We start from the raw sequence: 13,528 nt of genomic DNA, 5'->3' as shown, positions 1-13,528 counted from the left end.
GCAAACTACAGCGTACTCACTGTTAAGACCATGTTAATGGAAGACAATCTTACCCAGCTACGAGGGATCACCAAAGAAGAAGTAGTAAACAGGAAGTATGTACAGTGGTGCCCCGCAAGACGAACGCCTCGCAAGACGAAAAACCCGCTAGACGAAAGGGTTTTCCGTTTTGGAGGCACTTCGCAAAACGAATTTCCCTATGGGGTTGCTTCACAAGACGAAAAAATCTTGCGTCCCCCGGCGGTTTTTTTTTTCTTTTTTCGGCCTTTTCCTAAGTCGCTAAGCCGCTTATCAGCTGTTCCGCTGATAAGCCGCTTAACAGCTGATCGCTGGAAGCCGCTTGACAGCTCTAGCACTAATCCGCCAAGCTGTCAATGGGCTTGCTTCGCAAGACGAAAAAACCGCTAGACGAGAATCGCGGAACGAATTCTTTTCGTCTAGCGAGGCACCACTGTAACTGAATGCGTGAAGGGAATGCATGAGCCCAAGGATCTACTATATAATGGTTTGGCATGGGATGTGAACCAACCCAGTAATATCCAAGTGAAATTATTCTACAAAACAGGTAGATCTTCAAGAGTGCATATTTTTAAAGTATATTTATTTTGCAGTCAATGATTTAATATATTACTCATACGCACTTTTAGTCAAGTGTATTTTAAGTATCACAGTACAAAAAGTTGGCATTTAAAATATAAGCTTAACAAGAAGTTCAAGCATTTAAAAACAGCCTTACACATTTACAGTCTTTCCAGGCTAACACATACTTTAACTTTTCAAAAAAGCCCCATTAGCTATAAATTTGGCAAATACTTCATTTTACAATAATTTTAAAATTCTTTGGGAAAAGCATGTAACAATAATGCACAAATGGTACGATAAATAGCAAATTTTAGACAAAAGTATTTACATGCATTTTACCTGAAATCCAAAGACTACTTTGATCTAGTTTTGAGATTAAACTATGTTAGCCAAACCTGATGCAACACTTTTAAGACTCTGACATTACCACATATTTTAAGAACAAATATTTAAAGGTTTCCTGATGTGCCAGTGCTGTGTGTTTTTAAAAGATTATTTTGCTAACACAATTTAATCTATTGTGGAAGGTGGATTTCACCATTTCAGGCGCTGAAACAATCCAAGTAAACTTGGAAGAAAAGTAGTTGGCTTCCAAAAATATTGCAGATTTCTTCTCAGTTCACTTTAACCTAGGCAGGACGTGAAACATTTTATCACTGCATCCCTTTAAAAGAAAAGAAAAAAAAAGATAATTTCACCATGTGTTGTATGCCTATACTGCATGTTAATTTTATCAACCACATTTATGATCATAACACTCACAACAATTGTGATAACAACATCTAGTTACCAAATGAACTCCAGGAAATCAGATACAAATCTGATTTGTATGACACAATCAAACCTTGACTGCATCTCGTGGTCATTAAAGAAATGCCTTAACCACAAATCTGGTTTTGGACAGCATGCTAAGCCAAACTTTAGCTTAGTTCAATGCAAAGCTAAAAAGGACCAGGGAGGAGATAAAACACCTGTGAGCATTTCTCCAGGAGTTCACATGGTCCCAGCAAGTTATAGTTTGACTCACCATGTTGTGTGAACCAGGCTACTGTGTTACTGATGGTCTGAGAAAGGAATCATCTTCCTCAAATGGCTTTCAATAAATACATTCTCACATGAAATTGTCCCTGTTTTATTTTGAGCAGTATATCATGATGAGCAATATGCTTTCATAGGAATAAACGCCACTGAATTTAACAGAACTTATTTTCAAGTAAGCATGTATCAAGACACAATTAGCTGCTCTTTGGTGGCAGGTTGTCAACTAGGCATCACAAGAACTAGTGTGTTGCTTTCAAAACAATCCTCTGCCCTTTAAGGAAGGGAATATTCGAAGCTCAACTTCGTAAGAAGATGCACAGTACAAGGTTAAGTTGAGTGTAACAGGAAATTTGCTTTTTGATAGCAATTGTAAAATACTTAGTGATGTAAGATACGCTAGATACAATTACATAGAAATAAAATCTGAAGAACAGTTTCTCACAAGAACAGTTTTTAAAAGCTGCAAGATATAGAATACAGGCTCTTATTTTTGCAGGGCAAAAGAGCAAGCTGACTCACCGTGCATAAGGGATATACGATAGACTATACCTGAAAGAGAAAGAGGAAACATTAACATTAGCTCACTCTTCCTGCTTTACTCCACCTTCTACAATGTCAACCTGTTGCAATAAATCCTTTAGATTACCTATTCAGATTATACGTAAGTTTAGAATAAGAGGGCTTTTGAAAGAACTGGGTGTACTGCCAAGGCATTCCTGAATCCACTCTCCATTTCAGATTTTGTTGCAAGCAATTTACACAGCCTCCTGCAAGCTGGCCTTATGCAAGTGCCACAGAACCAAAGTAGTCCAAGAGGAAGCAAAAACAGCCTTGAAAATAAGCTTGCTAGGGTCTGACGGAGGTAGGATGGAACACAGTGTCCTCCTTGCTCTAATACACTCATTCACCTGCATGAAGTACCTTGTTGCCCATGGCTACCAGGCTAGTACTAAACAAGGCTGTAATAAAATAGGACACTATCTTCGCCCCTACATGCAGTTTAATAAATTTAAATTTAAAAAACAATTTGGAATCTATTTCCCCCCATCTAGTACTGGATGACCTCCAACGGTATATGCCTGCAAAAAAATGGACTTCCCTGCTTTTGCTTTTATTACTCCTGATCTCATTGGGGAGCTTCTGGTAACTTGCACAGAAATCTCAAAGCTCACAAGAACACAGTTTAAAAACTACTAATATGCACACATACATATTTATTCCTGTAGCCCTACTCGGACCTCAAAATCCAAGCAGCAGGTGGGAGAGGGTGCAGGGAAGGAGAGAGAAAAGATAAATCAATTCTGCTTTTTTTATATACCTGCAGTAAGTTCTGAAGCAGAGATACTTTTTTAAAAGGCTACAGATCAAGACAGCAATATCACATTGCACAGCTTGCAAGATAACATACCGTACTTACATGCTGAGTTTTATATGACAGTAGTGTTAAAAATGTTTATAATGACTTACCAGGTCATTGCCAAGAACTGCAGAATGCAGAAGAGCAGAGCTAGCCCTTTCTTGCCCCACTAGAGATAAAGAGATAAGGAACATATGGTGAGCTTGTTGACACAGTTTTTTAAAATCAATAAATTTAAAACGAGTCTCAAGAAGCTCCAATGGCAAATTAACCCTGATTAAAACACTTGAGCAAAATGCATTGATATACACTTCCATTAGAGGGCATAGCCCAAAGTACGCATATTTATTAGGAAGTAACTTTTGCCAAAGCCAATGGGACTCATTCCCAAGCAAGCTTATATAGGAGTGCAGCACTAAATATGCAAATATTTTCACTAGACTGGCTTACCCCATATAAATTTTATGTTACTAGATGTTTTTACTAAAAAATGAAAGTAAACACTACACAGCCAGGATTACATCAGTAGTAAAAACACTAAGAGCAGGCGTGGGGGACATGCTTTTCTGGATATTGTTGGACTCCAACTCCCATTATCCCCACCAAGCATGGACAATGGTTAGTAGGGGTGATGGGAATCATAGTCTGACAATGTCTGGAGAGTCAGAGCAGGCATCCCCAAACTCAGCTCTCCAGCTGTTTTGGGACTACAACTCCCATCATCCCTAGCTAACAGGACCAGTGGTCAGCGATGATGTGAATTGTAGTCTCAAAACAAATGGAGGGCTGAGTTTGCCAATGCCTGATTTAGAGTGTGTTACACAAGCCCTAAACTCAAGGACCTTTCAGACTTCAGTTAGACACAGCAAAGCCTACAGACTCAGATTTCAACATTAAACTAATTTATGCTGATGATACATTAAATTTGGTAAGGGGTCAACCCTGGGTGTAATGGTGCTCTTGAGAAATTTCCTTTTTTCCCTCTGTGTCTACAAAAGCTTTATGTTTTCATTGGTAGTTTTGTTGTCATCCTATTTAAAATTATGAAGTTTTTTCTGCATTGGATCAATGTTTCTGTGGTGCTGGCAAATATCAGATTTGCAATTTTGATTGTGTAGTCTACCAATATAAGCTTAATTTGATAGGATTTTGGAGAACCCATGCAAATTCAATAGGTTCGTTTTAACTCCACTAGCCAAACCCCTTGGAAACACAAAGTGTGTGTGTGTACTACACTTTTTGTTGGGAGGGGAATAAACCAAGGGAGGGTGAAGAAGTACAAACAGAGGGGGTGGTGCACTTTCAAAATTCCAAATGTGCCAATACACCCAGAAAAGTTGACATGAAGACAATATTACTTACCCAGAACACAGCACATAGGGTACAGATAAAACACAACTGGAGAAAAGGAAAATCATATCAGTATATACTTAAGCAATACATAATTTATGCAATATTATCCCACTAAAACTCTGGAATGTAGAAAATCTACCAAAGTTAGTGCATTCTTGGCAGTTTCAATGTTTTATTTAGTATCTTTCCAGAAGCACTATGTACTCATTCCCCTCCATTTTCTCATTTCAAAATCAAAAGATACCACCGAAGCATTACATAAGCTCACTACAGTCATAACCTAACCTGAATTACCTATTCTGCTGACAAAATTAGTTTGATAAAATTGAACACAATCTTCAATTGTCTGCTTGTATCATACCACTTTCTGATTCCTCCTAAAAACAGATATGTTATACATAACACAATTTTTTGGGAGGGAGGGAACATCTCAGTGATGTTATGAAGTTCTAATTTAAATACAGGCCCTGCCAGAATACCCTCAGGGAAACTTAACATTACGCTTCATTATTTTCAAATACAGAAAAGATGTAGCTTACCAGCATAACAATTGTCACAATTAATCTTGTTGGTTCAAACATCTTTTTCAGTTGTTTCACAGGGCCCATCAAGAAGCAAGTACTGGGTTGTAAGAAATTAAACAATAAGCATGTCTGCCATTAACTGAACCAAAGAAGCACGTGTGTTTGTTGAACGGCACTGTTTATAGTTCAACAAAAGAGACACGCACCCATGTTTTACTGGGACAAAGCAGAGAAAGAACAGTTGACTTTTTGCAGTGCAAAAACTTCAGAATTGAAGTTCTTGACAGACAAAATTGGTGGTGGAGCAAACTACTTAATATTGAAGAAGTAAGTACATGGAAAAATGTGTATGTAATCAGTTTTGCATGTAAATGATTGCCTGGTAGCCATACGCAACAAGGAACTGCATGCTGGTGAGTGGGGGGTTGGTGAAGAGGGGATGGAGCCCTTTGTCCCATGGCTCCTATAAGAGGGAAATTTCCTTTGTAAAAGCAGAGAAATGGAGCCATCTGCTGGAAGGAGGGCAGAGGTCTAGATCCTTAGGCTACCAATCCCCTGCAAACTAGCAACTTATTTGGCAGGCTAGTAATATTTGTGGGGTTATTTACAAGGGTGGTGTGCATACTAGTAATCTACTCAGACAGGCAGGTGTGCCCCAGTTCCTTTTGTGAAATATCAGTATTTTCTGATATTTTCATTTCACAAAGAGATTCAATTTTTATTATGTCCTTTCTTTTAAAAGTACAATATACAATGTTTTTCTCAGTTTGCAGTTCTCTCCAAATGAATTGTAAAACTACACATCTCATTAAAACTTTTAAATAAATAAATCTGTCCATACCTGGCTAATGCAGCAATATTTCCTAAGGTATAGAACACTGCAAAGAGTTTTGTGCCAGAGCCTGGGAGCCAAAGCATTGCTGTCCCCTATACAAAATAAGCCCAGTTGCAATCTTTAGAAGCGTGGTGATGTCAGAGTGGTAAGGCATTAAATAACATACTAACGCAAAATCAACACAGCAGCAAACATCTAGCACATTCTAATATTACCCTCTGCTGGCAACTAGATATACTGATGTTAATTAACTGCCTCTAAGTGTTTAACTGTGACAGACTTAAATATCTGAAATTTATAGAAATGCATGTATGAGTCAGTTTATCTACCAATTTATACAATTACTCTTAGAAAGTACAACTAAAAAGGCAGAAGCCCAAATTTAAGCCAATTCAGTAAATCACATCTTCCTGACTGTAAGAAACGAATTATTTGAAGTAATATTTCAAATCAACAATACTTCCCAGTACATGTTTCTGTCTCTCAATATAAGACCACCAAGAAACCTAGATCTTACAAGGGACCTTCCATTCAGAATGGTAAAAATGATGTGGTTAGTCTTGTTTAATCTCAGGCCATGAGATAAATGCCTCCCCATTCTTTATGATCCAAGAATGAAACCTTGTCCTGCATTCCCTCGTTTACAAAATAGAGAACGGCCACGATGTGACGGCCACCTTTTTCTGTGTGAACACCCAGACTGTATCTGGGAGATCTCTGACAAGGAACGGCCATCTCCTTCTATAGTTTCCGTTCTATGCTTGATTTAAGTTCTGAAGGCTTTCCCTGACAGCTTATGAAAAATGGTTGAATGTTTTTAAATATTCATGCTGATATTTTTATTAACTGTAAAGACATTTTGGCATATAAGTGGCATATAAATGAATTAAATATAATTTTAATTGTCACCATCACTGCTCAACTGATTTTAAGAGTTAGGTCTGAAATTGGTCTGAGCTCATATTTACAGGTAAATGTGACTGATAAATGCAAGTGAACAGCAGTATATGAACACATACCCTGTCATGCACAACCCTTACAAGGAGCGCCATGTCTGAATGGCTTTCTCATATATACTTAATAAAAACCTCCCTGCACGTAGAAATTTCATGTATATGCATTTGAGACTAGGTGGCTAGTCTCAAATGCATATACTGCAGTGCTATAACAGCATTAAAGGGACAAGGGGATTTTTAGGTGAAGTGTATTATACAATCTCATTTTAGAATGAAATCAAGACAGTGCCAATGAGAGCTATACCACTTTCTGAACATCGAGATTTATTATCACTTGCCCAAGGAATTTTATGTATCTCTAATTTTTTTTTGTTCAAGAACAGAAGGTAAAAAGAAGTACAAGCAGAGATCCAAGAAACCAGGTTGCTTTTCATATGTTCTACAAAGTTTTTACTTACAAGAATGGAACACACAATGCCACTTGCAAAGCAGATAGCAAACCATTTGACTCGAGTACTAAAACTAAGAGTTGAAGAATCAAGCACCTGTGGGTGAAGAAAGAAAGAAATTAGCTTCTAACAGTACTATATCTTAGACCAATTCACATAAACAGGTTTCTCACCTAACGGTTTGCTAGTCACATAATTGCTGAATAACAGAGAGCATGTACAGACTATGTATTTGAGCCAAAAGCCTTTTCTCCACGGGTAAGGTTCTTTTTTGACCAAGTGGAAGAGCTCTGTGTAAGGTAAGTAATCTCAAAACTTTAACAACCCACCACTAGAGTTTGTGCACTTCAGCCTGGATCGCTCAGTTGGTTAGAGCAGGCATAGGTAAACTTGGCCCTCCAGATGTTTTGGGACTATAACTCTCATCACCCTTGACCACTAGTCCTGTTAGCTAGGGATGATGGGAGTTGTAGCCCCAAAACATCTGGAGGGCCGAGGTTGCCTATGCCTGGGTTAGAGTGTAGTGCTGATAATGCCAAGGTTGCAAGTTCAATCTGCGTATGGGATGGCTGCATAATTCTGCACTGCAGGGGGTTGGACTATATGATCCTCAGGGGCCCTTCCAACTCTACAATTCTATGATTCTGTAAACCTGAAGCTCCAGGGCCAGTATTGTGTTCAAGAGCACCAAGCTACCTTTCGGAGGAGTGCAACCCAGTCCAGAACAGGCAGTCTCTTCACCTCCCCAACTCAAAAACTTTGAACAGAGAACACCGCTGTTATTTCAGGATCTGGCTTTTTCTCCAATATGTTTAAGGGCAAAATACATTGTTCTTACTCCTTCCTCAAACCCATTGTAGACAGCATGCAAATTTTGGAGATTCAATACAAAAAGTTGAGGATATCAGCAACTGAATATCTTTCCTAAATGGAGTTTGCTTTGAAATTGGAACGCACAATGGCGAATACTGTGAACCAATCTCCTACACCCACCCAGGCCTACGCCTCTGTCTGACCTTTACACATTCATGAAGTATGAAGGGGGAGCTAGCTACATAGGCTTATCCATGCAACTGGGATCCCCAACAAGGGGCACAATATTGAGGGCATGGCCAGGTGAGGTGGCCCTCTTCACAACAAGGTCTAGCACATGAACAGGTCTTTATTTTCAAATACTTCTGCACGGCATTCCCTTCAAAGGATGAAAGACCTGAAAACTCCAGCACCCTCTTAAGAGTACTCATTGTCCACCAAAGCATGTTAATTTACAGCTATGTAGGAGACATCACCTAGGAAGGACATTTCCCCTATTGCTGCTTACTCCTTCCCTACCTTTTTATTGTAAGACTCTCATGTCTTCCTCCCATGCCCCCACCCTAAAAAAGGAAACTCAAAACTTTTGCTCATTGCAGAGCATGTACTTTACACAGGTGTTCTGCCAGTGTAGAGCCAATTAAGGGCTCAAAACCTGTCAAAAACAAGGGCAGGAACTGAACTGGGCAAAGCAGTTTATGTTCATGTGAAATGAAAATGTTCTTGTTTGCTTTGAGAGCAGGTAGCACAGCATAAGCAGTTAGAAGTCATAAAAGTATGAGTAAACAAGATTAATCTGATGGTCATATTGTATGATCCTCCAAGTGATATAAGGTGGCATCTCCTGGAGCCAAGGAGTCCGAGCCAACTTCCAGTTCCTGCTCACATCCTATCTCGCATCAAACCCTTACCACTACTATATAGGACTTGGCATGCCATACTTATTTTTGATCTAAAAATAAATTCTCCCATACTTCATCTACTATATATTTTGGAAAGGGGTTTGTCCATTTGTTCTCTATAAGTTTGGATGCATCTCAAGATATCATCTCCAAACTTGGAACAAGGGTCCCTGAGGTGTGAGCGGCACTCTTCATTGACGTTTGGATACTGGCCGCCATTTTAAATCATGATGGAGGACCGAAACATGACTTTGGTGTGACTTAACCCATTTTTTAGCATTGGTATTATTGCCAAACTTGGCAAGAGGGCAGCTCTGAGCACTCCCTGCTAATTCTTTATATTGAGATGCAACTTTTAACATTATGATGTGTTAAAATTTGTAGATTTAACACGATTATATTCTGGTTTAATTTTGGCCAAGCTGTTTATAATTAAATTTTTAAAATAAAAAGCCTTGTTATTTTTTAATCCACCTAGAAGAATCAAGGCCACAGACAATTACAAAGATAAGCTTGCAGAGGGAAAATGGAAGACCTCCTTATTGTGTCTCTTCCACCTCCCTCCCTCCCTGCCCTTGTCTCATACTTAAGGAGATAGTTGTAACTGCAGCTGTTCTTGTCAGTCCCCACCTTTAATTCACAGAGCTATTATCAGAGACCAGATATTACTTTCTTAGGCCATTGTGCTGACTTCCTACTCTGTTGAAATGTCTTTTCTCATGACCAAAACAAATTTAAAGCTTTCAAAATGTAACAATGTATAACTTACCTTTTCCTATCGAAATCTTTATCCATATATAGGCAGCAAGGAAAAGAAATACAAACATTCAACAGCAGCACCCAAAAGTGAGATAGCAAACAACTCTGACATTCCTGATCAGAGACTAGGGTTTCCTCATTTTGAGAGGAACTTTGTAAACTCTGAATATCCCAGGAAACTGTGTGATCCATATTTATGGTGTTTAGCCTTGACACAACTATGTATGGCTTACTCACAGCTTTACTCAGTATAATTACCCTGTCCCAGTAGTGTGTCCATGTATGTTCCATACGTTTCTGAAGCTAATTAAATCCACATTAGGGGAATTTATTCAGAACTGAAAGGCCTCATGAGTAGCTAAATGTGTAGCATTTTCAGAATATCATATACATTTTTCTTTTAAGTAAGATGTTATGAAGCTGGTGAATTCTCAAAACAACCCATCATACAATGTCACAGTTGTCCACATGTAGAAGTGAACAAAACCACTTTTGGAGAAAAGTCTTTCTACTGAGCTTTAAAGACAGACCAGATTAACTTGAAAACAGATAGGAAATATAATCTATATTTGCAGTTAGTAGATAGTTAACCTTGAGGGGGCCAATATGTTTCGTTTTTCAAGGCCTCTGTTAAACAGATGTGATAATTTGTGTTGTGGATGCTCATAGGTGAAGCTGAGTGAGCTATTTACTAAACACACTCCACAATTAGCAAACCACCACTCCATTTCACAACTGCTCAATCTGAGCTAAGGGGTCAGACCAAACTATTCTTTAGTAAGTAAAAGGGCAAAAGATGCCAGATCTTTTGTGCCCATTAGCCTTTTGCAGCAGATACTCATATTCATTAGGCACCACCGCAAAATAAAGAAGCAGTGACAAATTATTGCCTTTCATGCTCACATTCCAACTTCACCTCTTCCTCTCCTAACAACGCCTCAGGCTGCATCAGAATCTAACCAGTTAGGCGTTTCAGATATAAATATTTCCATGTCCTTCCCGAGGAAGCCAGAGTGGGAACTTAAATCCTTCTGTATACAATACAAATGTTCTTGCCTCTGATCTGAATGACCCACCTTCCCCAATGCGAGAAGGGCAAAAGCCTCTTCCCCAAGATCAACACGGATTGCAAAAACTCTCCTTAGTCCTCTGGCTCCTGCAGAAGATTTGGGGGGAGACACCAGAGAAGGAGATGCTGTCAAATCCAGAGCCTGGTCCCTTCCTCAAATCATCTGCAGATCCCAGAGGGAAGAAGGAGCTGAGGGCACCCACAAATAACCACAGTCTACAGAGGCCCGCTAGTGATGTATGGAAGTGAGAGCTGGACCATAAAGAGGGCTGATCACTGAAGAATTGATGCTTTTGAATTATGGTGCTGGAGGAGACCCTTGAGAGTCCCATGGACTGCAAGAGATCAAACCTCTTCATTCTTAAGGAAATCAGCCCTGAGTGCTCACTGAAGCCGAGGCTCCAATACTTTGGCCACCTCATGAGAAGAGAAGACTCCCTGGAAAAGACCCTGATGTTGGGAAAGATGGAGGGCACAAGGAGAAGGGGAGGACAGAGGACGAGATGGTTGGATAGTGTTCTCGAAGCTACCAGCATGAGTTTGACCAAACTGCGGGAGGCAGTGGAAGACAGGAGTGCCTGGTGTGCTGTGGTCCCGAAGAGTCGGATACGACTAAACGACTAAACAACAACAACAACAACAAAGGAGACCCGCCAGAGGTTTCACTAATCCCCTCTTCTTTGCGCCTTTTATAGATGCTCTCAGGATTCCCCCCGCCCCCCACCCGTCCTCCGATAATAAACAACTTCTCGCCACTAGTTTCCGTTCCCTTAATAAGGCCAAAGGAAAGCGAAAGATGTCGCCTCCCTTGGCTGGGGGACAGAAGGAAGAGCGAGTGGCCGCGAGGGCACCGGGGGGAGGGGCGACCCGCCTTCCCTCCGGTGCCAGCGCCTGCTCCCGAGTAAATGGGCGCAGACCCGGCGCATCACGAGTCTTGGCGCTCGTCCCGAGGAAACGGCGCCGGAGCCCGGCCAGAAGCGAGGCGAAGCCCTTCCCCGTACCTGCGACGTCAGCCCCTGCTCCTCGTCGTCCTGCCCGCTCAACACCCGCCGGAGTTTCTCCATTGCCGCGGCAGCCGCCCCTCAGCGCCGCCAAGCCCCGTCGCCGAGAAGCGCCCACACTGCTCTTCCTCGCGGGGCTCTCGCCTTGTCAGCTCCTCTGCCTCAACCGCCTCCTGAGGGAAAGCTAAACCGGAAGCTGACCGTCGAGGAAAACCCGGAAACACCTTTGAGTTGGGTTCAGCCAACCGTCCTGGCTCCAAATCCACCCCCACCCCGCCAATATCAGTAGGCCCGCCCTCTTCTTCTCCTCGCCGAATAGCGATCAAAATACCCGTTGGCCACGCCCCCTTCTCGGTTTGCTTAAGTCACACGCAGCAGGGCTCGTTTCCGGTTTCTCTTCGAAGGCCGCCATGTGCGGGGCATTGTTCTCCCCCCCCCCACTTACATTCAATGGAGAACCCGAAGTCAGCTTGGTTTTTGTTTGATTTTTTTTGTATTGTCTCTTACCTGTTTTGTTCCCATCCTCGTATCAACGTGACTTTTCTTCCAGCGATCTTCAGATTTCGCCCCGCAATTCTTCTCTAATCGAACCGATCCATCACTTTCAGTTACAGGCGTGTCGTTCGCTGAGTGTTCCTTCTGTTATCAATGAGCTGCATTTATTTTTAGTGTTAGGAGCGTTGGCACAAGTAAACAAAATTCCACAAAATAGAACGTAAAACCGCCAGTGACAAATGGCAGAGATAAAACAAATTGCGATATATATATATATGTAAACCAATGGCTAAATCAGAAGCCGCCTAGGTTTGTGTGTTCTAACCACATGTAAGAATTGTGCAACGCCTCACAACCCATGTATGACCGTATTAAGGCTATTTTTACCTTCTATTTTAAATTTTTACATTTTAAACTGAAGAACTGCCTTGAGTGTATTGGGAAAGGGTACCATATGAATGATAAAACATTAGTTTCATGGGATGCAGTCATTCTTAGTAAGAATAAGTGAGGCAAATGGGCATTACAAAAACCGCCATCATTAATAAACATTCTTCCCACAAATATCAGTTGCACTTTTTCTTGTTCACCCTCTTCTGACATCATCCTGCTATTTGAATCATTGCAAAAAAAATAGTTTGATTTTCTGCTGTCTCAAAATAATAATAGTAATAATTTTAAATCCAATAATTGGGTCAGCTGGTCAGCACCCACATTTCAGTAGTCTCATATATATATTGGAAATAATGCAGCTAAAAGGGGCAGTCTAGGATAAGCAGAGCTAATTCAGAGGATAAAGGATTGATGAGATCTGCCTAGGCAGAGGTAGACACAGCCTATGTGTAATCTTAAGGATGACTGGCCTATACATATAAAGGGAGCTCAACTAGGGGAAGGAAAACTCTGATCCTAAACCTCCACTGCCTTGCAGGACATCTTTGGGAGAAGAATGAGCTAAGGAGTAAACCGTACACAAATCTGGAATGCGGCCCTAAGACGGCTAGATGATGCCTTATACATCTTCTGACAACTCTTGCAGCCAAGCTGGTGCCAAACGTATCACTCTCCTTTCCTTTGGGCCACGTGAGTGAGGCAGAGGGGAGTCTTGTAGTCTGGGCAGCCCAAGCTCGCCATACATGCAGTACATTCCCGTTTCGCCACATCGCTGCCCCTGAAGATGCAATTAGTTGGGATGAAACAGAGGGGTGGGTCTATGCATAAGTCATGGAGCTCCCTGCCCAAGCAACCTTGCCTCATTCCTTGATAATCTTTGGCTTCCTTGCAGGGACCATGTCATTTCAACAGGTACCACCAACAAATGCTATTATCCCACATAATTCTTATCAGTTGTAGAAAGTGCAAGTATTATTTCATAGAACTAGCACGATGTCT

The 13,528-nt window shown here is 41.0% G+C and overlaps 1 protein-coding gene across 1 annotated transcript; it reads right to left on the bottom strand.

Annotated features, from left to right (window-relative positions):
• Window positions 1-584: 584 nt before the first annotated feature.
• SFT2D1 (SFT2 domain containing 1) lies at window positions 585-11,885 on the bottom strand. The gene is made up of 8 exons (XM_081905082.1): window positions 11,642-11,885; window positions 7,107-7,193; window positions 5,699-5,784; window positions 4,873-4,954; window positions 4,343-4,378; window positions 3,091-3,149; window positions 2,143-2,172; window positions 585-1,246 (listed from the first exon to the last, which is right to left on the bottom strand). The coding sequence occupies exons 1-8, from the start codon at window positions 11,702-11,704 to the stop codon at window positions 1,207-1,209; spliced, it is 483 nt and encodes a 160-aa protein (XP_081761208.1). The 5' UTR covers window positions 11,705-11,885; the 3' UTR covers window positions 585-1,206.
• Window positions 11,886-13,528: the final 1,643 nt, after the last annotated feature.

The sequence above is a fragment of the Podarcis melisellensis genome (genome assembly GCF_964234715.1).
Source record: "Podarcis melisellensis genome assembly, chromosome: 3".
NCBI classification, from domain to species: Eukaryota; Metazoa; Chordata; class Lepidosauria; order Squamata; family Lacertidae; genus Podarcis; species Podarcis melisellensis.
Note: the sequence above shows the minus strand (reverse complement) of the source record. Positions and strands in the feature narration are given on the sequence as shown.